The 26,195-nt window shown below is 58.0% G+C and overlaps 1 protein-coding gene across 1 annotated transcript; it reads left to right on the top strand.

Moving 5' to 3' along the window:
- Positions 1–8,846: 8,846 nt before the first annotated feature.
- GMEB2 (glucocorticoid modulatory element binding protein 2) lies at positions 8,847–22,304 on the top strand. The gene is made up of 9 exons (XM_082007019.1): positions 8,847–8,983; positions 13,693–13,790; positions 14,606–14,733; positions 16,006–16,109; positions 18,187–18,344; positions 19,956–20,027; positions 20,588–20,725; positions 21,248–21,370; positions 21,549–22,304. Exons 1-9 carry the CDS (start codon positions 8,853–8,855, stop codon positions 22,184–22,186), a joined length of 1,590 nt encoding a protein of 529 aa, XP_081863145.1. The 5' UTR covers positions 8,847–8,852; the 3' UTR covers positions 22,187–22,304.
- The last annotated feature ends 3,891 nt before the right edge of the window (positions 22,305–26,195 follow it).

Here is a 26,195-nt window from a genome sequence, read left to right as displayed (position 1 = left end):
GTATGAACACGAGACTTGGTGCCTGGGAGGGAGAGCGTCCCCGGGGCGGCTGGCAGCATCCCGGCCGGGGCCGCGAACGTTGGCGGTTGTGTGAGGGGGGAAAGACGAGATGGTGACAATTTATTACGTGCATGCATACACGTTGCAGAGAGCACTCCTGGAGAAGGGCCTCTGATTTGAGCAAGATGGAAAAGCTGAAGCTAAATGAGCTCCCAGCTGGCACCGACAGCCGGGCGATGAGTGAAGTTGCACGAGAGCTGGGACGACCGGCCTCGTATGCCAAACTAAAGCTCTGCGCTGACGTTATCCCTTGCAGCAAAGAGCTCTGGGCGCTTTCAAGGCTGCTGGCCCTTCAGACTGCTTCTGGACTGAGCCTATTCCTTGTCTTATTGAGTCATTAAAATATCTTGCTCTAAACCAGACGTGGGGTTACTTTTGAGTTGACCTTCCAGGGACGGTGGCAGTTCACGATTGCATGCATCCTACCTCGGGGGTAGGTCGGTATTGCTGCTCCTTTTAAAATGTAAACTTCAGCTTGCTTGCTTTTGCTTAGCCCGGTGTGGCTCTCTGGCCCTGGCTCTGCAAAGCCTGTCTCGTGGGGTTCGTTTAATCCCATCCCGCTGCATTACTTTCCTCCCTCGCAGTGGCTGTGCACACGCGCACAGAAACGCATACGTGGAAACGATATATGCACATACACTCTTATACCACTTGAAATGAGTCAGGGAATGGCTGTTTACGGTGCTAGAGATTTCTTCCCATCCACGCTAGGGATGAGATGACATAGTAAGACCAATAAACTCCACCTTTGTAGTCAGTTGTCTTCGAGTAAAGCAGAAGAGGGGCACTGGCCAGCGCCTACGTTTGGGACCACCCCGTGGTCCCCGAGGTGCAGGGAGGCAGCCGCCCCCACCCACCACCGGGGCGGTGGGACCCGAGCGCGGGGGACAGCCGGCCGGCCCAGCCCCGGCATCCCCCGTGCCTCAGTTCCCCCCGCCCCGTGACAAGGGGACGCCGAGGCTCCCCACCCCATGGGGACCGCGGGAGAGCCGGCGCATCCGCGGCGCTGACGTGCTCTGACAATGGGAAGTGCCGAAGCACCGAGTCGTGGTGCGCAACTGTCCGCCCCGGGAGGAACCAGCCGGCCCGCGGCTGCAGGCGGAGGTTTGGAAGATGACTGCGTGGCCGCGGCGCCGAGCCGTAACCCCAGGGCTCGGCGCCCCGGTTGCCCTCGCGGGCAGGGTTCGCTCCTCCTGCCGCAGCCTGGGCCGCCTTCGCTCGTGCCGGGCGGGCAGCCGGGCGGGGAGCTGGCGCGGCAACGTGGAAGGACTTTCCATCACTAACAGAGCCTCGTCCGGTTCCCTTCGGTCTACCGCGTGCATTTCATTGTCAACTTGAGGTTGTTGTTGTGCAAAAGAAGTGATTATGAAAAAAAAAAAAAGGAAAAAAAAAGAAATAAACTTGGTATGAAACCGTACGTGTCCGTCTGTCTCCATAAATGGATTGTTTTAGTCCTGAGCCTTCTCTTTGTATTGTGAGAATACTAATAAAATGCATTAAATGGAAAATTGACCTAAAGATTTAACAAAATTGACTTTAAGCACCCGTACGCTAGATGAGTACTTTGCACCCAGCATAGAAGAGACAGAAATCCATAGTTCATCGCCATTCTCAGAGGGGAAAACTAATAAAATGCTTGAATGAGGGTACTGCTGACATCCCTTGGGGCAGGAAAGGTGGGGGCATGTAAAGTCCTTACAGAGGAAGATCGAAAAAACTTAAGACAATTACAAATACAATAAATCCAGTTCTGGAAAAGACGTGAGCTGCTTTTTAAAAAGAAATCCAGTGCCTGCTTAACGAGCTTTTCCTGAGAAACGATCCAGCCTTCCCCCTGGGCTGGGCACGGCGGGGGAGCGGGGCTGTGGTTCCCCAGGAGAGGGGACCCTGACCCGGGAGGGCTCGCACGGCCACCGCTCCAAATCGCATCCCTGGGGCCAGCTACACAAAAATACCCAAAAAGCTGCAACTGAAAACAGGGAGGTTTGTAACCCACGGGGACGCCCGAGGGGAAGGTGCCCGGCCGCTTCCCCCGCGGCTGCGGGAAGGATCCCCCGCCTTGGCGTAGGAGCAGCTAAACCGAGGGGAAGGCAGAAAGTGGGACATTTTCATTCCCTGTAAGAGCGGGGAGGACGGCGCTGGGGCCGTCACCGCATCGGCGTCGCGCCGGCGGCCGCGCGGCCTGCGCCCGATGCTCTTCCCATGTGTGCGCAGGATGCTGCCGCCCACACAAACAGGAATTCTATTTTGTCAGCATGACCTTCCTGGTTTTAGAGGTAACGACCCAACTGCAAATGCAGCATTGCTGGCTTTTCCTCCGAGGTTTGCTGTAGACACTGACCCAGGCTCTTAAAGAGCGGATGTAATAAAGTAAGCTTCTGCATTTGCCTTAGGAAAACAGGCACCGTCCTTGGTGCCACAAAATTCGAGATATGTTAGTGAGACCAAGTGTGGTCACCCTCTAGTTAATTCAAGTCAGATCCTTCATCCTCTCGTGACCTGAAGGAGAAAACCGCAGAGGGCTGGGATGCGATGGGGAGGGGGCGGGCGGGAGGAGCAGCAGGCGCCGCGGAGAGGCTCCCGCTGCCCTCCAGCCTCTGCGGAGAGGGCTTAAAGACACGACACTGAAGTCTTGGACCAGATTGTAGCATCCACCAAAATGCTTCTGCCAAGAGCAGAACCAGGCCAACAGTGCAAAATAGCCTAAGTAACCCTTGGAAGGATCCCTACAAAGTGCTTGAGCAGTGTCTGAGCCAGGGGAAGGGATGAGAACCGCAAAAGCACACCTGGGCAGGCAAAAAAAACCCTGATTTTGCAGAGTAACTCGCTAAAGGTTTGAAAAATAACCGGCTGCCCTTTCTCTCTCAACGTCTGTACCTCCCAGACACTGAGGCTGCGAGGAGCCTGCCAACTGATAAAGGGGCAGACCGGGGAGCAGTGAGAGATAAGGGGTCGGGAGGCGAATTCCTCCTGGCCGTGGGTGCTGGGGAGGAGCCCGGGGAAGTCCCCGTTCCCAGGCCACAGGCTGCTGGGAAAACTGGAGCAGGGCAGCGTTGCTGTGGGCTTGCCGCCTTCTCACCGTCTTTATAAAGCCTCTGCCATTGGGCGCCGGCGGGAGCTGGTTACGGTGGCAGAGGGACTTTTTATCTGCCAGGGCAGGTCCCCGGGGAGCCGCTGACAGCAGCGACGGTGGAAATGCAGACAGGCTTCAGCGGAAAAGGGCGTCACCATTTCTAGCGGGTGAATTAACACTGCTGGCTACCGTCGGTTATCTCGGAGATGGAAAAGAAATCCCTTGTGGAATACCACTTCAGTGAGTATTAGCTTGGGTAAACTGGAAAGCAAAAAAGAACATGAGGGACATAGCGCTGGCTGCTGGTTATCGGGCTGGGTTGGGGTGGATGGGGAGGACGGAAAAAGGAAAAGCCATGGAAAAAATAAGCACTAAATAAACCACCATCAGGTGAGTTCATTAGAAATTCATGTGGGAAGTACCACTAACCAGAGCAAACACGCGTGCGACGGGCCAGCCATGCCACCTGAACGCAAGGTTCCCTCACCAAGCAGGTGTGAAACGCCGACAGAAGGAAAACACATCGAGAGCGTTTCAAAAAGGGATTCACGATTTTTCGGGCCGCTGGTCTGGCTCTTCCTTTCTCAAAACACGTTAACCACCCACTTGCAGAAAAAGAGCGATGCGGTAAGATTGCACAAAAAGTCCTCCCTGCAAAATCACTGCGCACCTTTCAAACCCCAGACCTCTTGCACAGCAAGCCCAGAAATGGCAGAAATTACACCAAAACCCGCAAGAGCTTGAGGTGGCCGGGCAAAACCCCAGAGAGCGGAATTGCAGCACGATATTTAGCGCTGGTATGCAGCAGCGTGTCTCGGGTGCAGCAGCTTGGCGGTGGCTCCTGGGCTCTGCGACGGGCAGGAATTCCCTGACCCCGGACCACCCAGCAGCGCTGCGGCATTGCACAGTCGCTTCTCAGTCGCTGAACAGCCTTTGCACGGGACACCCACCGATGCGTTCGCGAAGCCCAGGGACGGCTGGCAGACATCTCGGGTAGGAGGGAGAGGTGTCCACCGTCATGGCGCAAACCCGTGCAGCGCGTTCCTGAGCTGCACGATAAATGGCCGTTGAACCTAAACACCTCCGCAGCCATGGCCACTTTCTCCTCCAGGTGCAAAACACACTTTTCTATCTCCCCTTTTATAATCCATTGCTGATACGACGGTGAAAGAGTCCTCAGAGAGCTTCTTTATCTCTTTAGCTTTTATTAGGCCGTTTGAATCGGAGGCAAAGTCGTGCTGCAGAGCCCGCGGGGCTGCAGCGGGTACCGTAAACACGAGTGAAACACGTGTTGGAAAGCAGATGCCCGAAGCTCTCGCTCGGGGCCAGTCCCAGCGTGGGGAGGGAGCGGCTGGAAGGTCACCGGTGACGCCTTGATACCTGCTCTGAATCCTGGCAGCCTCCAGCGCAGCCCCGCAGCACGGGCAGGCAGCCTGCACCGCCGGGCTCTCGCCCGGGCTGGAGCGGAGCCTGGGCAAAGCGGAGCACGGGCGTGCCCACGGCTGAGCACAAACCCCTCGAGCTGTGTTGCGGGACACCCCAAAACGCTGTGGGGACTGGCGGGGGGACTGGCGGGCGCTGCGCCCCGACGGCAACGGCAGGTACCGAAAGTTCCCCAGCCCCCTTATCAAACACGTGCACAAGCGCTCCCAAACAGCACGCACGCGCGTCCCGACCACGCACACCCACGCGTGGGGTGGGAGGGGAGAAATATCCGCCCGGCACCTCCAGTGCACTTGGCCTCAGGTGCACACACGGCCCCGGGGGCCGGGGGGGGTCGCGCACCCCGAGGTGCACACATCCGAGCCGCGCAGCCACGCGCGGGGCCGAGGGCACGCGGGGGCCCTGCCGGGGCGCACGCGGGACCCAGGGAAGCACGCTCACAGCGGCTGCACGCGCGGGGAGGGCATCGCGCGCAGGCCCCGGGGGGTCACGCGCAGCCGAGGGCACGCACGAACCCCGGGAAGCCTGCGGGGAGCCCGGGAAGGCACGCCGGGCCCGGGGAGGACACGCAGAGCCGCGGGCGACATGCAAGGCCCGGGGGGACATGTAAGGCCCAGGGGAACACGCAGGTCCCGGGGGGGGGGGGGGGCGGGTCATGCGGAGCCCGGGGATCCCACGGAGCCGGCTGCCGGCGCACCAGACCGCGCGCGGCCAAACCCGGGCGGCGCGCGCCTTTGCCCCCGCTTGCCCCCGCCCGCCGCCAGCGCGCAGGCGCGCTGCGCCGGCCCGGCACCTATTTCACAGGCAGCTCGGGCCGCGGCGCCCTCGCGAAATAAGTCCCGGGAGCCGGGCCCGGCCGTGCGCCTGCGCAGGGGCCGAGAGCCGCGCGCGGCGGAGCCCCGCTCCCCCCCCCCACCCTGCCTCCCTCCCTCCCTCCCCGCACCCACCGCCCGCCGCCCAGCCGGAGCGCCCGCCGCCGGAGCCGGAGCGGGGCAGCGGGACCCCGGCCTGAGGTAAGCGCCGGGCCCGGCCTCACCCTGCCGCGGGGCCTCCGCACGCGCCGTCCGGCCGGCGGGTCCCTGCGGAGCGTCAGGACGTTACGGCAGCGGCAGGAGACGGCGGCAGCGCCCGGCCGCCCGCCCCGCGCCCCCCCCCTCCTCCTCCTCCTCCTCCTCCTCCCTCCCTCTCCCTTTCCCTCCCTCCCGCGCGCCCGGCGCTGCCAGCGTGAGCGCGCCCACGCGCCCCCCCCCCGTTCCTCCCCCCCCCCTCCGGCCTCGCGCCCGGCGCCGTCGGCGGGAGCGCGCGCGCCGACCCGCCGCGGGGAGGGAGTGGGGGGGGCACCCCCCTCCCGCGCGGCTCCACGCGGAGCGCCGCGAGCCCGCCCCGGCGCCGGGGGAGTCCTGCGCGCGGCGGCACCCCCGTGCACCCCCCTTCGTGCAGCCGGCCCCATGTACCCCCCCGTGCACCCCCCCGCACCCCGCGACCCCTGTGCTCGCCCCCCGCCCTCCCTGCGGGCACCCTTCAGCCCCCTCCGCGTGCACCCCCTCGCTGGCCGCCCCCACGCACCCCCCGCGCTCCCGCCCCCCAGCAGCGCCGCCCCCACGCGCTGTGGGACCCCGGCTCTGTGCCCCCCTCCACTGACAGCGCACCCCAAAAATCCCTCCTTTCTGCGTGGCGCGATGCTTTGCTTTTCCTTCTTCTTCCTTTTTTTTTTTTTTTTTAATTATTTTCCCCTACCTCACCCCAAATCTTCCCGCAGCCGCCGGAGCTTGCTCAGCGCCAGCCGAGGCGCGCCGGCGGGGACGTGCACGGGCGCACCGAGCCCGGGCAGAGCCGGGGTGCTCCCTGCCAGCCTTCGCCCCCTCCCGCCGCACCCCACGGCTGACGATCCCGTGTGTTTTCCGCCCGGTTTTCGCCATCCCACGCTGGTTCCCGCCCGGAGGCAGCCGAGCAACGCGCGCTGGTGGAGCTGAAGCCGTGCCGCGGGCCCGTGCAGCCAGCCCTCCGCCGGCGTCGCCGGAGCTGGGCGGGATGCCCGGAGCGTCCCAAAACCGGGCACCGGGGCGGAGGCCTCCGCAGGCGACGCTAACGCTGGAAGAAGGGATTTGCCCCAAAACGAAACGTAGCGTTGGAGCGACGAAACAGTTGCAGTGGTTTGGCGCTCGGCTGCGTTCGGGCTGAGACCCCTCCCGCGCCTTCGTACGGCGACGAGCAGCACGCGGCGCGGGGCCCGAGGCAGCGGCTGCCGCGGGGGGCCGCCGTGCCGGGGCAGGAGCGAGGCGAGCGGGAGGCAGAGCGAGCGGGCCCGCGCCTGGAGCGCCGCGCGCTTTTCTGACCCTTCGAATGACGGTTCGTAACGCGCCCTCCCGTTTCCCGCGCCGTGCCCTCGGCCCCGCCGCCCTCGCTCGCTTTGGTCCTTTTTTGTTCCTTTTTGCCGCAAAAACCGAAGCGCTTCTCTTGGTGGCTTCACGCCGGGCTGGCTTGGGGGGGTCCGTCCACCTTTCACCACTTGGTCCCGATAAACCCCGAGGCCCACGCGGAGGGGAAGGTCACCTCGGGGGGTCGGGGCGGGGCGGGAGTTTCTGTGGGGCGTGAATCACGTTGCAAAGTCGGGTCAGACGTGTGGGGTCAGCGCGCGGCTCCGGTGGTGGGAGCCGAGCGGCTGCTCCGCCGCGCTCTGCGCCGCCGTCCCGGAGCGCGGCTCCTTCGGGAAAGGCGACGGCGCTGCTGCCGCCGCAGGTTTGTGGGTGGGGATGTCGCTTGCTCGAGAAACCCCAAGTTTCGGGAAAATTAATCTCTTTCACCTTGCTGCTTTCCTGTGCGATGAAAGCGTCACGCGGGCTGGCACGAGCGAGCTCCCGCCTTGAAATCCGGTTCTGCAGAGGAGCAGCGGCGGTTCTGGTCCTGCTCAGGTGACACCGGAAACAAAACCGGGAGCCCAGCAGGAGCTCACGCTGCGGCTCCCGGCCGGAGCCCGAGCTTGTCGAGGGAGCACTCACGCAGCTATGCCTGCATATGTAGACCGCGTATAGACTGCACCGGCGCTATATGGGGACGCCGGTGCCGTACCGCAGGAGATGCTTGGTGCTCTCCCTCCATACCCGGGCGTTAGCGTGCAAGTGGGTGCCGCGCAGGGGCTTGGGGCAGATGCAGGCGTGGTTCACCCATGGGGCTGATTGGCAAAGAGTTTTGTGGCTCTAAGTAGCGTACGCTAATTTTCTTGTAGCATCCTTGCAACGTGAACGGTAACACGGGTGTTTGGAGGACGTTTATGCACGCGTGTGGACACGTGTGTTGGTAAAGAATATTTACCTCCTTTTCTGACCTCTCCTCCCCTATTGCTTGAATGGCTTAAAACTGCTTTTAATCCTGCAGTTACCAAAAATCTGCAGGAAAGCAGGCAGAGGCGTGGTCACGGGGCGTGAGCTGGCAGGAGAGGTGGGCGATGGTGTCCCCGCGGGCCGGGGGCTTTCCCCGTGAGTTCCGCCACGCCAGGCTTACGGAGGCTGGAGCAGCCGGGGGTGTGCGTAGTACAACCATGAGAGCGTAAAGAGGCGCAGCCCGTTGTGCCTTGAGTTGTTTAGGGTTTGTGGTTCTTTCCAGGTTTCTTCTCACATATGAAATACCGGCTTTGCAGGAGTGGGCACTAAAGTCGGTTTTAAACGCTGTCTTAAATCTATTGCTGATTTATTAAAAACACACACTTTGAGATAGTTTTCAGATGTCGCCTTGTTTATGCAGGCTTGAAGTGCTTTCTAAATCTGATTTTTTTTTGTGTGTGTGTGATTTTGGTGGAGGGGAGAGTCCTCGTTTCTGCCACAGAGGAGACAGTGGTGAGCTCCTCCAACAGCGTGAAATCCTTTGCGATGTTTTGAAAGGCGCCTTCAAACCTTGTCTCTTCGTAGAGTTTTTGGTGAATGCCAGGACCATGTTTTTGCTTGCTACCCGCTCCCACACTGCCCCTCGCCACCCCTGCCCCGCTCCCTTCCCACCTCTTGCCTCTTCCCGTGCCCATCACCCTCACCCAGCCTGCAGAGCACGCGTTGAGTTACAAGCCTGCCCTCATCCCTCCTCTTGGCACGGAGCAGTTGGGGCTTGCTAATCCCCTTCTCCTTAGGAGCGCGGATTCCCTGCAGCCCCCTTGCTCCCACCGCCCTGATGGTCTTTCCACGACTGATTTTAGCAGGGACACCTTTTCACACGGGGCTTCCCCTCGTTTCTCCACAGGCAGCCGGTGACCAAGGGCTTGCCCGGCGCTGCCCGCTCCTGCCTCGCGATGGCGACTTCGGACGTCAGCGTTCACATGGAGGAGGTGGTGGTGGTGACGACGCCTGACGGCACGGTGGATGGAGGCGGCGTGGAGGAGGTGAAAACGGTGCTGGTCACCACCAACCTGTCCCAGCACTGGTAAGAGACGGGGTCGGCGTATGCCCAGGTGATGTGCTGGAAAACCTCCCACCCGTGGTCGTGGCCAGCTGAGCTGGGTGTATTTAATCACCTACTACATACCCTGCATCACTTCTCACAGCGGGCACCTCAGTGACGCCCGGAAACCTCCGTTTCCTCGTTAGGTCCTCGCTGATGGCCCAGGACCGTGCCCAGGGCTGTGGGCTCTGCAGAGCAGAGCAGGCTCCACTCTTTTTCTGTTAAAGCTGAGTTACCGTTGGTGGTTTTAAGCTGGTGTTACCTGGAATAAAAAGCAATGCAACAGTTTGTTTTGGATGTTTTGGAGAAAACAAGAGGAAAAAACCCAACCCAACCAAACCAAAATACCTTTTCTGAGTGGATGTGGCTGTTGGAATGGACAGAACACCAGTAGTTAAATCAATGTTTTCCTGCTATTTATTTTGTGACTGCTTCACTGAGCTGCGTACCTCCAAGAGATGAGTCTCTGTCCGCAGCGTGGTGAGTGCGGTGCAGCCGGGCTCCCCTTCCTGAGCGGGGTTTGGGGCCGTGTTTTTCGGCAGAGCTCTGCAGGAGCTGCTGCTGGCAATAGGAGTGAGAGAGGTGGCATTGAAACCACACGGCGTTGAATGGAGGGGCAGAGTGAATGTGTCTGATTTTTAAATTACCACTGCTTTGCCCAATTTCTGCCTTTCTTGTTGGCATTTCAGATCCAGGACTGCTGTTCGTTCAGGTCCGGTCTGTTCAGCTGCAGGTCGGTCAAGTCTTTGCTTCCATGGCCAAAGTGCCTGGCTGGTATCCTGAGGGCCTGTGTTGTGCTGGGCTCTTTGCTTTATTTCTCTACAGTCTGGTGCCCAGAGACATGTCAGTGCTGTGCTCTTTCGGTGGGCAGAAAATCCAAGTTCGTGCCTGGAGCTGGATCCGGGCAGGTTTGTCTGATCCAGGAATCCCTGCGCTTGAAATAAGTGGGTAGCGAGCGGCTGTTTATTGCTCTCCACAAAATGGAGACATTTGTCTCCTTTCCTCCAACACGTCCTGCTCTTTCTGTGCCGGTTCCCTGTGGCTCAGGGCAGGGCACAGCTTTTACGTTGCAGTGTGGGTGCCGCTCCCCTCGTGCTGCTGTAACTGGTAGAAAGCTCATTCACAGATGAACTTCTTGTAGGGAACAGGCAGGGGCCGGCAGCGGCGAGAGCCGGCAGCGCTGGGGCGGGCAGAGGGGAGAGCTGCCCCGCTCCTCCCCTGCATCCCGGGTCCGCGAGCGCTTCCCAGAGCCTTTTCCTTTCCCAACAGAGTGGGTGATGGTGGGGAGGAAGGGCTCCGCTCCTCTTGCTTTCTGGCCCACAGTGACTTCTTAGTTGTCTCAGTGGAGAAGCCAGATGTGGACCCTGGGATGTGGCTCTCGGATGCAGAGCGGTTGCTGGTTTTAGTGTGGCTCCAAGCCTTTGCAGACCCCCGTGCAGCAGTGCGGCATTGTCCGGGAAGACAGATCCGTGGCAGAGGCTGGCTCAATCAGTTTAGTTTCCTTTCACTCTTATTTCCCCTCCTATTTTTCTTTGGAAACATTTTCTCATCCTCCCAGTGTCCCCTGGATAGTCAGAAGCAGGACGGCGCTACGCAGCAGCGAGGATGACTTTTACTTGCTGCAGCTACAAGCAGAGCGTGTCTTGGCAGGCGTTAAGAGAGTCCCTGAGGGTTTTCCATGCGGCTCTCTGGAGAAGGGCCGGCAGGCAGGCTCCTCGCTCCCCTGTGCGACCTGGGACGGGTTGATGGGAAGGATGTGGGTCTCGGGCTCGTGGAGCAAAATCTGCCCGACTCCCGCTGTGCCGGCTGCTGGGACTCCCCTCGCCGAGCCAGGCTGCGGGGCTGGTGGTGGGTGGCGGCCAGAGCCACCCAGGGTCTCTCCGTAGCCTCGGATGGTTGCCTCTGCGGGGCTGTGCTCCTCCTGGGGAGATGCCGTAGTGGCACTGGGTCCCTCTCCCTCTGTGTTCCCTTTGCAGCCCCAGCTGGGGTAAGGAAAGCAGCTGCAAGCACAGGCTGGGGTTCTTCAGCTTTGGCTCGGTCCTGGCTGCGCGGGAAGCTGGCTTTGAACTCTTCTTTATGGGGCACTCATCAACCCCCGAGCTGAGTTTGGTTTCTGCCTTTTTCTAGTGCTCCTTTGGGCATGGTTTTGCTATTTTAAAAAAAAAAAAAACACACCAAAAAAAAGCAGCTTAATAGCTGAACTAGTTCATGTGTTTTTAAGATTGACTGGAAAAGGCAAAGGAAAATGGGAAAATAGTACTAATCAGCAAGAAGCTTTTCTCTTTCGTCTGTGGCTGGAAGGGGTCTGTACTTGATGCTCTGATGAGGTGCCTGTGTTTCTGATCAGCATCCCCAACGCAGGTTCTGGTGGAGCCTTGTTTTCTCTCTCAAGTTTCCAGGTGAGGCAGGAACGGAGGAGAAAGGAGACGTGAGCCCGCTGCTTTATCAGCACGCGCTTTCTTCTTTTCCTTCCATCTGGTTTGTGGATCCTCCCAGGGAAGATGAGAGCGATCCTCTCCCGGCTTCATCTTGTCCGCTGGTGAAGGCAGGACCGGTCCGGTGGGATGCGCTGCTGGGGCTTGGAAGATGTTTGGGTTCTTTCCTGCGTCTGCCTCAGTCTGTTCCTCTGGAATGGGGGAAGCGGTGTGGAGAAACTCATTTTTGTTGTTTTTTCTCTCCCCCCACCCCAGTTACACCTCCATGGCAGACACAGATTTCGGTTGCTTGAATTTTTCATACAAGTTGGTTTGTTTCTTTTCCTCTGGAGGATGGGGTTTAAGATGTGGGCTGGTTTATTTCTCCCAATCCAATCAAGCCTTTCAGTCATTTTCTGGAGCGGCGCGAATGCGCTGGCGTCCTGGAGGAAGCTCTGTTTCAGGTGCTAGCTTTCTGCTGGGGTGTTTCTTTTTGGCAAGTCAGTGGAGCTTTTGGGCTGGTGGCAGATCAGAGCCAGGGCTGCGGAGTGCTGGGCTTTGCACGTCGGAGGTGCACTTTGCTGAAGTGGTGTTGCTGGCTTTTCTCCGAATGCATCCGGAGAAAGCCAAGAACCAAGCAGCAAACCGATGAAGTAAAACCAGGTTACAGTTCTTCCTTTTTTTGTTTCGTCAAACTGCCACTCTGTAACATTCACCTGCATGCAGAGGTGCTAGCTCTGAGTCTACCTGTTTGAGTCCTTCTGCGTTATCCACCCCCTTTCCCTCCCGGGGTCTGGGTGGTTGGTCACCGAGAGCCGCAGAGGCAGCGTGACGTCGCACGGTGCCTTTCTTCCAAAAGCGGGGCTGCCGTCGGCTCTCGCTTCTCTGGAGCAGCATCTCCCGAGTCACCCAGCCGGTGAGGCCGCGCTGCCGCCCACGCCGGGTCCCTTATCTCAGTGCTGCTCCCCACCAGGTACCTGCCCTGCAGCTGGCAAAGGTGAAGGATGCTTTGAAGCTGCAGTTCCACCCCAGAGCTGTGTGTTAGGAGGCCAGGATGGAAAAACCAGTTGCTCTTGAATCTGCTTGTCCCCGTGGCACTGCAGGTGGGAAATGCGGTTTCCAGTGAGTCACTGGGACCGTTCTTTTAATTCATCCATGGTACCAAAAGGGGGTAGCTTTCAGGTTTAAACCTATTTTCTCCTGACGGTCTTCCTTAGGAAGTTATGTGCTGAAGCATGTGAAAAGTTAACTGTTGTTTCCTCAAAGAGGTCCGGCAAGCCTCCTATGGAATCGGACATCTTCCATAGCAAAACCAAATACGCGTCTTAAAACCCGCGAGGAATGGTCCGTGCCGAGAGCTGGCCGGGGTGCAGAGCTCGGATCCGTAAGGGTACCCGCGCGGGCTTCCTCTCTCGCGCAGGACCCTCCCAGCCGAGGGGCTGAGGAGCATGTCCCAGATCACAGCCCTAAAGGCCTTTCCCGTCCAAGTGTGCAGCGAAGCTTGTTAGAGAGGCTTGCGGCTTCGTACGCCGCAGCGAGAGCTGGAACGGGCAAACGGGGCGGGTGTGGATGCTGTGTGGGACCAGCTGCATGTCCCCATCGGCAAAGCACCAAGAGAAACTGGAGATCTCGGGGGGGAGGACGAAAGCGGTCGGATAGGCAGCTGTTAGTTAATGGTACGGGTATATTGAGTTGCGAGAGGCTCAGAGGTTGGATCGCGGGGGTCTAGAGCTCACGTTCTGTTCTCTCTGCTCGTGGATCCGCTGCTAGGGTTTGTTGAAAGCCTTTACAGGGTGTTTGTGGCTCCGTGAGGTCCTGCCCCAGGGAGCAGCCCGCACGCCGGGGCATTCGGCCAGTCCGTCGCCCAGACAGCGGGCAGCGTGTTTTGCACATGTTTTTCCCTGGGAAATCTTCTCAGGCAAAGCTGCCAGAGGCTGGCAGCGACTTCTGAGCGAGGGGCCGTGCTGGCAGCACCCCTCCACGCCAGGTCCCCAGCATGGGCTGTGCCAGCGGCAGCTCCATGGGGCTGGGATTAAAAAGGAGGTGAGGCAGAGCCGGCCGGGCTGCTGGCAGCGTGCCTGCCTGCCTGCCTGCTGCGGGGCTCTTCATCTCCGTACAGAAAAACAGAGCTGAGACTCTCAAAACTAGAGCTGACTTTTAGCTCTTGTGGGAAAACGTAGTCTGAGCGACTTTTTGAAGCGATGTCTCCGTGGGCCATCGGGTGGGGGGGTGCCACATCCATGTGGCTGAACTCTGCCCCTCTGATTCTTTTACCAGCAGTGACATAAATGAAGACACTCTGGAGACCGAAAATGCGGCTGCTGCGGCTGCTGCTGCCTTTACAGCCTCCACGCACCTGAAGGAAGCGGTCCTAGGTAGGTTCAGCCCGTGCCGTAGCCCCGGGTCGTGCTGCGCTGGCTCTGCCGCGCTGCCGCGGTGCAACCCTGTGCCGGGGCCGGCCGAGAGGGTCCGGCCGCCGCCGCATAGGGCAGCCAGCGGGCCCCGGGCAGGGTCTCCGAGGGGTCCTGGGGAGGGTCTCCCGGCAGCCCCAGGGATGCTCTCCCCAGCATCCAGGGGAGCCCGGCGAGCTGCGGGGTTGGGTGACGAAGGGAGCTGGCGGCTGCTGGCTGGGCTGCTGCTGCCCTCTCCTGGTGCAGGGTGAGACCCTGTGTCGGGCCATCGCCGGCTCCTGCCCTTCCAGCTTGCCATGGGGATGTCAGTTTTGCAGCAAACTCGCAGGCTTTGCTTACAAGTAAAAGTGGATTTAGTGAGCAAAGACCGTAACCAGCTGGGCTGGAGCTGCCTTAAAAACAGCTGCACTCTAAAACAAAAGGTGAATGTATTAATTACCTGAACAACAAAATCCCTTTTATTTTTATCCAGAGTTGAATTTTCTCAGCCCTGGCTACTGACTTCTCAGATTTCACGTGCTCAGCTGCAGCCAGATCAGTATAAATCTGCCTGTACTGTTCTGCCTGAAAAATTTGGGTGGTTGGATGCTTTAGTAGCAAAGTGGAAGTGAATGGTGGCCACAAACCGCAACACACCCCGTCATCCATCGTCTACTTTTTTTTTTAATCCTGAGCTTCAAAACTGCTTTATCACTGTCTGTGTGCATCAGGGTGGTGAATCGGGGGCTGCGACTCATGTTTCTTCTCGATCTGTTCCTTCCTCTGTTCCCTGTGAGAAGTGAAGATGGCTGAAGATGAGGACAGTTTGGAGGCAGAGATTGTCTACCCCATCACCTGCGGAGACAGCAAAGCCAACCTCATCTGGAGAAAGTTTGTGTGCCCTGGGATCAACGTGAAGTGTGTGCAGGTGAGAATAAAGAACCCTGATGCTGGACTCCTGCCTTCCCATGCCCACACCACAGGCACACCTGGCTTGTCCTGGTTTTGGTGAGCTTTGGTAAGCTGCTTTGCATCAGAACCACATCATGGTGGGAGAGGAGGAAATTCTTGTTACTGTTGTGCCTGATAGTTGTCTTCTCGGCCGAGTTGAGCAGTCCTGGCTGGAGAGATGCTGCCTCAATTTAACTGCATTGCTGGAGAGTTTGAGAAATTTGGGCGCTTCCAGTGTCTGCTCAGTTTGGAAGTTGAGAATTTGTTGAGAAGCTTGTCAGTAGGGGACCTACTGAAGAGCTTTTACTGTGTCCTGAGATGGTCTTTTCCATCCCCGAGGCAGAGGACAGGTGCTGCTGCGGATAATGCTGCTGCCTAAAATCAGTCTTGTCTTTGCACCAAAGCCCAAGCGCTAGTTCAGAGAAGCAGTTTCTCATGCAGTAATGGTGAGTGAGCTCTACGTTGGTCAATATGGGCACTGAAGAGAGGAGGCCAGGACTTGGGCCATCCCTTCTGAGATGGGCTGGAAGGCAGCTCTTTAGAGGGCTGCCTGATTCTGCAGGTTGCTTTTAGGCCAGCACATGGGTTGAGGCACAGCTGAGGGCAATAAAAGAAGGGGGAAGAGCTGGCTGCCGATACAGCGTGTGCCAACTCCTTAAAGCTGGATTTCGTTAGAAGTGGGTGTATGCTTTGAGAGAGGCCAGAGGTTTCACTGATATCGATGGTTGGGCTCAGTACCAGAAGGTCAAAGACCGAATGGGCTTCTCCTTCCCTCGGCCGTGCAGGGCATAGTGTGCCCCGGACCCAAACGTCGCCGGGGCAGCCCGGCTCTCGTGAGCTGGTGGGAGCATGAGCAGCTCACTGCTGCTAATAATAATTTGCACAAGCTACGGGTTGTTTTTTTCCCGGCCATCCTGCCTGGGCTGGGCATTTAGCAAACTCCTCCGCTGCACACACTGCCAAACCCTTGGCTTTGAGCAGCTGTTAACCAACCATGAAAGCGATACTTGGCTTTAATTTTCTTTAACTTGGTCAATGTTCTCTAAGGTGGGGAAGCGTGTGTCAGCCATCTGTTCTGGTGCTGTTATTTAAACAGCATGTTGAGGCTGTGATGCAGCTCCGCTCTGCTGCTGGGCACCGGGAAGTGCCGTCCAGGCAGCCTGGCTTTGCTGCTGAATCACGCTTGCGGGGGCACGCTTTCATTATTTCACGGCTTGTCACGCTGATGTTGCACTTCTGCCTCTTACAGTTTGACGATCACCTGATTAGTCCCAAGGAGTTTGTCCACTTGGCGGGCAAGTCAACCCTGAAGGATTGGAAGCGGGCAATCCGGATGAACGGGATCATGCTCCGGTTAGTCTCTTCATTTGTATCCACACAGCGACAGTGGAGACTTCTTCTTTCTGGGGGATAACGGTGGGGTGGAACAGAGCCTTTGGCATGATTGTTTTGCTGCTGAGCCGGCAAATGCACCACTGAACGTTGGTTTTAACAGCGTGGTCCCAAATGTGGTCTGCCCAATGGCTTTGCTTTATCCTTGTGCCTAGGGAATAATTTGGGGCAACAAATGCTTCCCCGGTCTTTTTAGGACTTGAAGCACACAGAGTTCCCAGCTGGCATAAGGTCATTGCAAATTTTAACAGCCAGTGGTGGTCAGGCCATGCTGTTTATGGGTTCTCAGTGTGACCTACCAAATGGAGGTCTGATCATGAACTAACACTCCCGTTGCACCATGCCTGCTTTATATAACTTTTTTTTTTCCCCCCAAGAACTTATTTAAAGCTTATTTATGCAAGCATTTCTCCTCTCTAGTCTTAACTACAGCAATTTAATTCTTCTATGGTCTTCCTGAACACCAGCTTGAGACTGTGATTTAATTAAAGTCTGTCTCTGCCTGGAGGCAGGATAAAAATGCATCACCTCTTTCCCCAGGAATTGTCAGTGGTTTTGTACTCTTTTCACAGGGTGACATTGCCTTTGCCTGTCGTCTTCTGCTTCAATGCAGGCGTCTCCCGTATTCCTTCTAAGCAGTTTTTGCTCCAAGTAGGTTTTGCATAATAGGCTTACGCTTTGGCAAGGCAGGTCCTTCAAGGAAAAAAAAACTTCAGGAGGAATGTGTGAAGGCAAGCCCAGCAGCCCATGGGAGCAAATCTTGGGAAGCTCAGGTTGCTGTTGGCCAGCAAAGCCTGGGGATGCTTTGGAGCCAACGCGCTTAGACTGGGAAGATCACATATGCCAGTGTTGCAACCTCCTTTGCTTAAGCTGAGAGACCTTATTTTAGTTTATAAATGGGGTTATGCCCCATCTCTTTTTGAGATGTAGAGCTAAAAAGGGAAGGAAGAGACTTCCTGCTGTCTCACCCTGAACTTCAGCTGACCCTTCTCTGGAAGCTGCAGGCGTGCGTGCGGGGAAGGTGCTGGTGGGACCAGACTGGGCCCTTCTCTTCTCCTTCCTCCCTCAATGAACCAGGAGTTCATCAGTCCCAGCAAGGGTTCCTAGTTAAAATTAGAGACCCTCATGCAGAAGAGCCTGCTCAGAGAGGTGCGACCAGCTCTGAAACCCACTCAGGGTGTGTGTGTGTTGCTCATACAGAGGCAGGGGATGTCCTCAGAGCAGGTCAGGAGATCCCAGGGAGGAGGACCCTCTTCAGCATCGCAAGGCAGGGGTAAAACTGCTGCATGAGAGCATGGCCCAGAATGACAGGGAAAAGCTCCCCCCACTTCGCTGCTGTTACGGGAATGGCAGCGTTTGGGCTCCAAACAGTACGTTCTCCCTGAAGGCTTCTAACCAGCAGAAGATCTGCTGAGAGCAGTGTGGTTTTTCCCGATGCTTCTCAAGGTATGTTTAGTTTTACAAGGATATATCCTTAGGAAAAGCTCACGTGTCTCTTGAGCCTCTCAGCCCAACCCGAGTGTTCCGGTGGCAAAGAAAAGGACTTTCTTGCACTAAGGAAATTCATCCTCTCTGGGTTGGACTTGGACTGGAACCTTTTCAGAGGGCTGAAGTCCTGCTCCCCCTCCTCCGTCCTGTGGGAGGATGCGAGACGTGGCAGGGAAGTTGTCAGAAACCGAATCTGCTCCAGTCCTGTACAGCAGCTACAGAAAAGATGGGCCCTTTTCTCTCCATCCCAGCCTCCTGAAAGGCTTTACCACCACTGGAGTACTGCGTGGTTGTTGGATTTGTGCGTGTGGCCAGCATGGAGCAGGCTGTGGATGCTGTTTTAATTAACTCTCGGTTGATGCTGCCTCTAAGGTCAGGGCACAGTGGGACTTAAGGGAAATTCAGACTGTTGCCTCTGCCTGTTCTCCTGGCTTTTGCTTTTCATCTGGGTTTTTGAGAAGTTTGGGGGTGAAGGCTGCCAGGAGCTGCGTCTCGGTGCTCTCAGCTCCTGCTGACATGCTGGTCCCTGTGCTTGCTCCCTGACTTGCAGGAAGATCATGGACTCTGGGGAACTGGATTTCTACCAGCACACGAAGGTCTGTTCCAACACCTGCCGGAGCACCAAAATTGACCTGACCGGAGCCAGGGTGTCCCTGACCAGCCAGACGTCGACGGAGTACATCCCTCTCACTCCCGCTTCTGCAGATGGTATGTCCAGCCATTCCTCTCACCCTGAACAGGGGCTTTGAAGCGTCAAAGCATGACAAATGCCACGTAACCAACACCCCTTACGGTTGCCTCTCTTTTTGGCTTTGCAGGTTGTTTTATCCTCTGCTTTCTCTCCCTGCTCTGTTGCAGCATTCCCCATAGCAGAGCTAGGCAGAGTCGTTGTTAGAGCATCTCGGCAGAGATGCAGTAACTCACCTAGTTGCTCTAACACTGCATGACCCGAAGAGCTGTCCTTCTGGCCTCCTGCCCTACCCCAAACTGTGTAGCTGAAGCAGAAGACTGCAATTAATCTGTAAGAAAACAGTAGTCGTTGCTCAGTGAAGTCCCCTTCTGTCCTCGCTGCCGGTTGGGCGCTGTGTCTGTAGGGCTTGTCCCGGGAAGCAGGGATCAGCCTGGCTTCTCCCGCCACGCAGGGTGCCAGGGCAGGAGTCCCTCCTCCCCTGGCCCTGACCTAGCTTCTTCTGGAATAATTTAGGGATTTTCATTTAGGACTCCCTGGCTGCATTATTATCAGGTTTCTCTGATGAGAGATTAAAGAGAACCAGGGGATACAACAGATTTTTATCTGCACTCATGCATGTAGCTTATAAAACTGGATTTAATTGATGTTGCGGCCACACGGCTGTAGCCTTAAACTTAATTTGACCTATAACTACAGGCAACTATCTTATTGGAAAGCTTTCAAATTTCTAAGTACTTTTATGTTTCTGAGAGTTAAGAACAGCCGCTGAAGAGCCCCACACCCCAAGCTCCTTGACGGTGTCTGTGGGAGCAGAGCAGGGACAGGGTGAGCCCCTCGGCCAGCTCTGCAGCGCGCCTGCGGCAGCACGGCCCGGTGTTTTGGTGGGGAAGCCGATGCCGATGCACGGTGCAGCCTCCCCGGGCTCCTGAGCCGCAGCCTGTCCTGAGCCCTCCCGTTAAGTGTGGAGATCAGGTCGCTGACCTGAAGGCTGCAGAGTAATTGGGTTTGATGGCAGCGGCTGAGCACCACAAAGGCTCCATGCAGCACTGCGGATCTCTGGCTGGATTCCCGTTCATCCTGCTCCCGCGCACGGCTCGAACGATGCCGGTTCCCCCAGCTCTATGGCAACAAAACCGCTGAGATTCAGCAGAGCGGGAGGGAGGGAGGGGGGATGCTTCAGAAACCCTCCAGACATCCCAGTCCCCCAAACTGTAACCTGGGCAAAAAAGGATTGCCAAAGAAATCAGTCTCTAAATCTGCTTGACTTTTGCCCTAAGCAGTACTAGTGTGCACGCAGGGGCGCGGGAGGGAAACGCGGCTCTTGGGCATGTGTTCTTGTGCAAGGGTTGCAGAAGCAATCCCTGGGGTATTGCACTCCAATGTGGAAAAATAAGTACTGCTGGCACAGCAACCACCTGCGGCTTCACCGGTCGCTTGGGCGTCTCTCTCCGTTCGGCTTCGAGAGCTACGTTCAAATACAAGTGGTCCTATGCAATAAAAAGGAGAAGTCACAGAAATGCAGCAAGGGAGCGTGTCCCTCAGAAACAGCCTGTGGAAAATAAAGAGAAAAATCAGGACTTGGGTTTTGTTTTTTTTTTTTTTCTTTTCTTTTTTGCTATTGGTTGCAGTGAACGGATCCCCAGCTACGATTACCATAGAAACGTGCGAGGATGCCAGCGATTGGAGCACCAGCATCGGAGGTACGGCTTGGGATCCCGCCGGGCTCGGCGCGCCCGGGGCAGAGGATGGAGGAGGGAAAGAGGGAAACAGAAGGGATGAGGAGCAGTACCTGTCTGCCCAGAGCAGCCCAGCTTGAGCCCCCGCTGGGATTATTCCTTTGCCACGTACCGGCGCACCGGGCTGCATTATATCCCTCCTTTGTGCAGTCTGACTGCGCCATCGTCTTGGGATGAAGTTGTCTCTAAGCGCTAAGATGTCAAAGCGTTGGCCACGTGCTTGGCCTGGCTCTAGGGGAAAAAAAAACCCAACAGGTCATAAAACCATTCTTGCTCCTCTGGTGTACACTGAGCAACGGGCTTTTCCGTAGCACTGGTGTCCTGTTTGTGTGGCAGAGGATGGGGAGACGTGTCCTTTTCCAGCTGCCCCTGCTTCGGGCACACGCTGCGGCTGGGCTTTGCTCCGGCGCCCTGTCCCTGCAGCCTAGCAGGGCTTCACCCTGGCAGGGGCCAGCAGGGGAACCCAGAGCATTAAAACCACCTCGGAGGATTCTGAGGTTCTTCCTTGCTTTCTTTTTCTGCAGATGACAGCTTTGCTTTCTGGCGAGGCTTGAAGGATACAGGTCTCCTGGAAGAAGTAATCCAGGAGTTCCACCAGGAGCTAGTGGAGACCATGAAGGGCTTGCAGCAGCGAGCGCAGGATCCCCCGCTGCAGCTCGGTGGTAAGGACCTGGGCACGGGTCCCCTCGGGAGAGGGGCTGGTAGATTTTTTTGTTCTCCTTAGGGGTATCGGGGTGGCATTATCATCATAAGTAAATCTCATTTCTGGCTGCTCCCTGGGCAGGCTCTTGGCTGCGCTCGGGGACGCTTCAGGAGGCCTCAGTTCTCCAGTTCCCTGTGCCTGGGGCTTCCTGTCTGCTGGCTCTGGGTCTGGACAAACGCCTGGCTCGGGAGCTGAGGTGGAATTTAGGCCACCAAATAATGATGCAGCAACCAGCTACTGTGCCAGCAGGTTTCTTATCGCCCCTGCTGAGCAGGAGAGGGCTCTTCGTACGCGAGTGACCTCTTGCACTTTCTCATGACTTCTCCTGTCTTCTCGTCTTCCCCAGCCTCTTGCCTTACCCTCCCGCAGATTTTGGCCATCTCAGCTGAATGTGTTTGCTGTCGTATGGCCTTTTACCAAGCTGCAAATACTCTGCATAGGGAGTTTTGCTGTCCTCAAAGATCTGTGTCTTGTTTTGAAGATGCTGTTTTACTCAACAACGTAGTCCAGAACTTCGGTATGCTGGATCTGGTCAAGAAGGTCCTGGCCAGCCACAAGTGTCAGATGGATCGCTCGAGGGAGCAGTACACGCGGGATTTGGCAGGTATGCCCCAGGGACACGCTGGTGCTCTGGCACTTCTCGTCACTGCCAGCTCATTTTCTTTCTGCATAAGGGGGGTTTGTGTTAAAGCTGGTGGGTGCTAAACCAGCTCCAGGCGTTGCCGTGGTCCCTGGGAAGCCCGTCCCGGGTCCAGGCTGAGCAGACCCTCCTCTCTGTCCAGCTCTGGAGCAGCAGTGCGACGAGCACCGCAAGCGAGCGAAGGAGCTGAAGCACAAATCGCAGCACCTCAACAACGTCCTGATGACCCTCACGCCCGTCTCCGTCCCCACGCCTCTAAAACGTCCCAGGCTGACCAGGGCCACCTCCGGACCAGCTGCCATCACCTCCCAAGTCCTGTCCCAGCCGGCGCAGCTCGCCGTCACCCCTGGCGTGCCGGTCTCCCAGCTTGCCAACCTCCCTCTCAGCAAAGTGGTCTCAGCCCTCCCGCCCTCGGTGCTGGGGAAGAGCCCGTCCCAGCCTCCGGCTGCCAGCTCCCCGGCCTCCCCGCTGCTGGGAGGGTACACGGTACTGGCCTCCGCTGGCTCCACCTTCCCCGGTACGGTGGAGATCCACCCGGACGCTTCCAACCTGACGGTGCTGAGCACGGCCGCGGTCCAGGACGGCAGCACGGTCGTGAAGGTGGTGAGCCCCTTCCAGCTGCTGACGCTGCCGGGACTTGGCACGACCATCCAGAACGTGACGCAAATGGCTCCCGGTGGGAGCACGGTCGTGACCGTCCCATCTGGTGCCACCGAGGCTGCTGGGGATACGCACGCCGCCGCCGCCATCGAGGTGGCCGATGAGGCGGAGCGGAAGTGAAAGGGGGACTTGCCTGGAGGGACGCTGGCCGTGCCACTCTGGGTGGAACTGCCTTTTCTCTGGCTGCACTGTGGGACGAGGAGCGGTGTAACGAGGGGCACGGGTTAACGAGACTCAGAGCGGCTCACATCGGTAATGAGGAGGTTCAGGTCAGAGGGAAGGATGTGGAGGAAAGATGCCTGGAGAAAGGAAAGGCAAAAATGCTCTGCCCTGTTTGGAGCAAAAAAAAGAAAAGCTTAATTTTTTATAAAGCTTTCCTGCCCCGTTCTCTTGGAATAGTTATTCGCCTCTAGCTCATCAGCCCTGCCTCGTCTGCAGGCACAGCTGGAGCAGCGCCCGTTAGAGGAGCGGGCAGGAGCAGGGCGCAGGGCAGGGAGAAGGCGGTGGCGAAAGGAAAAGCAGGCGAAGCGCTGAGCGGGCACCGGTCCGGCTGCCGAGGGGTCTGGCGTGAGCTGATGGGAGGCGTCGGGGAGCCGGCTGCTCCCCGTCCCCGGGGGGCTCCGGGAGGGAGAGGCGATGCCGAGAGCGGAGTGTCCGTGGGACGTGTGTGGCCGTCGACAGCAGGAAGAGGCTCCGTGCGGCAGCGCTAGCTCCGGGAGGTCGGCGTCTGTGTGTGGCGCTGGCTTTGCGTGATGGCAACAAGCAGCAGCTCTCGTGGCAGTGGTCACAGTGGGTTGCCCAGGTCTGCTGGGGGAAGGAGTGGGGAGAGAGAAACCCAGAGGGTTGGGAAGAGCTGTAACTTCTGAGGATTTAGAGTCTCTTTCTGGTTTTCTCAAAAAAAAAAAAAAAAAAAAAAAAAAAAAATCCACTGTTTGGAATTTTTTTTTTAGGTAAATGGCGATTTTTAAGCAAAGCCCTTTGGTTGTGAAGATCAGGCCGTAAGGCAGGGACGTCCTGTTGAATGTGCAGAGAGATGAGCCGAATGGCAGCGCTCTGAGGAGCTTGCACTTACGTTAACGGGGTGTGAGCCTGGTGCAGGATCAGGCCGGTCCCCGGCATGTCGCCAGGTGCCTCATCCTGCAGGTTTGAGCAGCCGTTCTGTATCGGGGTGGTTGACACCCCAGTGCTCCTTTGACCGTTCAGCTCGCTGCGGGTCTCCCAGCTGGTCCCGTGTCGGGGCACGCGCGCGCCCTGCGGCCGCAGCGACGTTCACGCTGTCTCCGGCTGGAAGGAGTCGGGTGCTTGAAGTGTTGGGGTTTCTACAAACTTGATCTGGCAGCAGCAGCGATGACAGGTCACTTTAATGAGCTAATAAATATTTTTTGAAAGAGCGACGCTGTTTTATTGTGTTTCCGCATCTGGTTGCGACAGCCGGGGTTGCGAAGCGGGGCTCGGGCGGGGCGGGAACACGCTTTTCACTTTAAATGTAAATGAACACGTATGTGTACTGCACGCACGCGGCTGGCTGCACGCGTGCAAAGGTGCTCCCAAACCTTGTGAGGATGGTGGGCACGTTGCGGTGGTCTCCAGCTCTGTCCTGGGTGTTTAAGGAGTGTCCGGGGTGGGATGCACTGCTGTGTTTGGGGGGTTCATTAACCACAGGGAAGATAAAGGGGTGTTTTGTTTGTCTGAATCTGCTAGCTGTGTTTGGGGGTGCTGGTCCGGTCAAACGCCGGGAGGAGGGAAACTTGAGGAAGAACCTTAAGTTTTGTTAAAGGAAGACAAGAAAAGACAAGAACAGAGTTTTGCGTTGGGGGAGCGCGATTCTCCTGTTGGAGGGAGGAAGAGAAGCCCCTCGGCGCTGGTGTGGACCCTGCCAGACACGTGAGCGTGGGCGATATCGGTGCTACCTCAGTGAGTGGGAGCAGCTTTGATCCCAAACACGTTCACAGAATAAAAGGATTTCTTTTCTTTTCTTTGCAGATGATGCTTTTAATTTCAGGAACTGGAAATGCTGGTGCCACCCTGCAAGCCTGCCAGAGTGGCGTGGATGAGAGCAGCGGTCGTGCAGATCTTCCATCCTGGCCGTGGGACGGGGCTGCCCTGCCCAAGTTAGGAGCTGCAGCTCCTAATTTTCTAAATTAAAGTACCAGTTTTAATTTAGAAAAGCGCTTTTTGGGGTGCCAGGCGGGCCTAGGCGGTCCCTGGGGCAGCCCCAGCAGGGCAGGGTGTGCGTGGGGCTGCTGAGCCCAAAACGTGGCTCCAAAGTCTTGTCATTCGTGGGATGGCTGGGGCGGACCCGGCTGTACCTGGTGCTGATAGCAGCCAGCTCCTCAAGCTGCCTTTAGAGGAGTTACGACACACAGTCGGGAGGAAAAAGTATTTATTCCTCTACGGCATTAGATTTTGTTTCGTTTCAGCTGAGCCTGAACCTGGAGCCGTGGCTGGTTAGGAGTCCTGCCTAATCGGAGGCTTCTCCCTCCCAGGCTGCCTGCCAATAAGATACCGTAGTCACTTCTTCCTTCCTATCTTCGTACTTGGGACAGAATTAGTACGTTAGACCGAGGAAATACAGAGTGATCACTGTGAACCTCTTCTTGGCTCTCCAGCGTGAGCAGCAGTGCTGAGCCGGACCCGGGGCTGCGTTTCTAGCCCAAAGCCCCCCGCTGCTGCACTGCAAGGGTGAGTGAAGGTCCCTCCGTGGCCGCAGGGACCCCTTCCTCAGCGGTGCTGGGGGCCGCAAGGTGTCAGGGCATGTGCCCGGCCCTCGAGAGCTGCGGGCTGAGCGCCCTGCACCAGGCTCTGCTTCGGACAAACCCATCCAGGTTATCGGGGGGCTGCGGGCTGAGAGGGGGCGGCTGGAGGGACCTCCTGGCTCCTCGTCAAGGGTGACCAAGAGGTGGTATCTGAGGGCGCGGCGGGGCAGGGTGCGGGGCACGTTGGTGCGGGCGGTGCTGGGGACGCGGCAGCGGGCGGCAAGCGCCAGGGCGGAGCTGGGATCGGGTAGGAGGCAGCGGCTCTTCCCCAGCTCCGTGCACCTTTACCTGCCCCGGAGACGACACATCTCCTCGCCGGCGACGTATTCGCAGTCTGGGTGTACTCTGCCCTGCAAGGCAACGCTTCGCAGGGGGGTAAGCAGCTCTCCAAGCAAGAAAAGCTCCACAGGCAGATTTTGGCTGGCGCAATCCTCCTGTCCCTTTGCAGGAGCTTCTGGGGTGGCCGTGCAGGGAGGTGCCGGCAGTGCAGCCCTGTCTCCCCAGAGAGACCGGCCACGGTGCTCTGGGATGCGCCGGTCGCGCGCTCTGCTCCCGGCGTGGCTGCGCAGCTCCCAACGGCACCAGTGCTTCCCTGCTCTGCGGAGGGTGGCTGGGCTCTTGCAGGGCCGTCGGTCACTCGTGGTAGAGCAGGGGCTGAAGCCTGACGAGGACAAGCAAGGGGAAGATGTCTACAGCAAGCTGTAAATGTAGATTATCAGTTAGCGTGTGCGTAACTGGCCTCGGGCCGGCGGCAGCAGGGATGCAGCCGTTGGGGTTTGAGCAAGATGTCCTGGCCGTGGTGGAAGGTTCCGTGGTGGTTGGTTTGTCTCCTCAGCCCTGGTTTCAGCAGTGGTGGTAAAGCATCGCGCGTGGGGAGCACGTCATCCCCGCGGTGCTGATGGCGGCACCAGGATCCAGGGGTCTGCGCTGGGGAGCCCCCGAGCCCGGCCCTCCCCGGCGAGGCTGCGCGCACGGGCCGAGCGGAGCCGGGATGGGTTCCCGGGGCTGCAGTGGGTGTCGTCCACCCCACGACTGGAGCATCGGGGTGACTCCCAGTGGGTCGACTCGCCATGTGAGCCTGGGGTCCCGGCAGCGGGGCTGGGGCTCCCCGGCACCCGCTCCGCCAGCCCGGTGCTGCCGGCAGCTGCCTTCCCAGGGCCCACTCGGGTGCTCGGTTCTGCTGCCCTTCCCTCCCCAGCGCAGGGGCAGGCAGCATCCCGGGCGAGCCTGGGCTGCTCTGCTCGCAGCCGGGCATGGAGGACTCGCATCCAGAGACAAATTGCATAAGGGCTGCGGATGACTCATGCCGATCTCTGTTTTCCTCCGGGTCATGCGGCGATGGAGATGCGGCCGCCCGCATTTTCTCCTCCAGG

Source organism: Phaethon aethereus, assembly GCF_964289735.1.
Source record: "Phaethon aethereus genome assembly, chromosome: 16".
Classification (NCBI taxonomy): domain Eukaryota; kingdom Metazoa; phylum Chordata; class Aves; order Phaethontiformes; family Phaethontidae; genus Phaethon; species Phaethon aethereus.
The sequence above is the reverse complement of the archived record's forward strand: the minus strand, read 5'-3'. Positions and strand labels throughout refer to the sequence as shown.

Coding starts and splice junctions, on each gene's coding strand:
- GMEB2 (XM_082007019.1), top strand. CDS start 8,853: ATGGCGACTTCGGACGTCAGCGTTCACATGGAGGAGGTGGTGGTGGTG. Junction 16,110..18,186: donor ATGAACGGGATCATGCTCCG/GTTAGTCTCTTC, acceptor CCTGACTTGCAG/GAAGATCATGGACTCTGGGG. Junction 20,726..21,247: donor TCCCCCGCTGCAGCTCGGTG/GTAAGGACCTGG, acceptor CTTGTTTTGAAG/ATGCTGTTTTACTCAACAAC.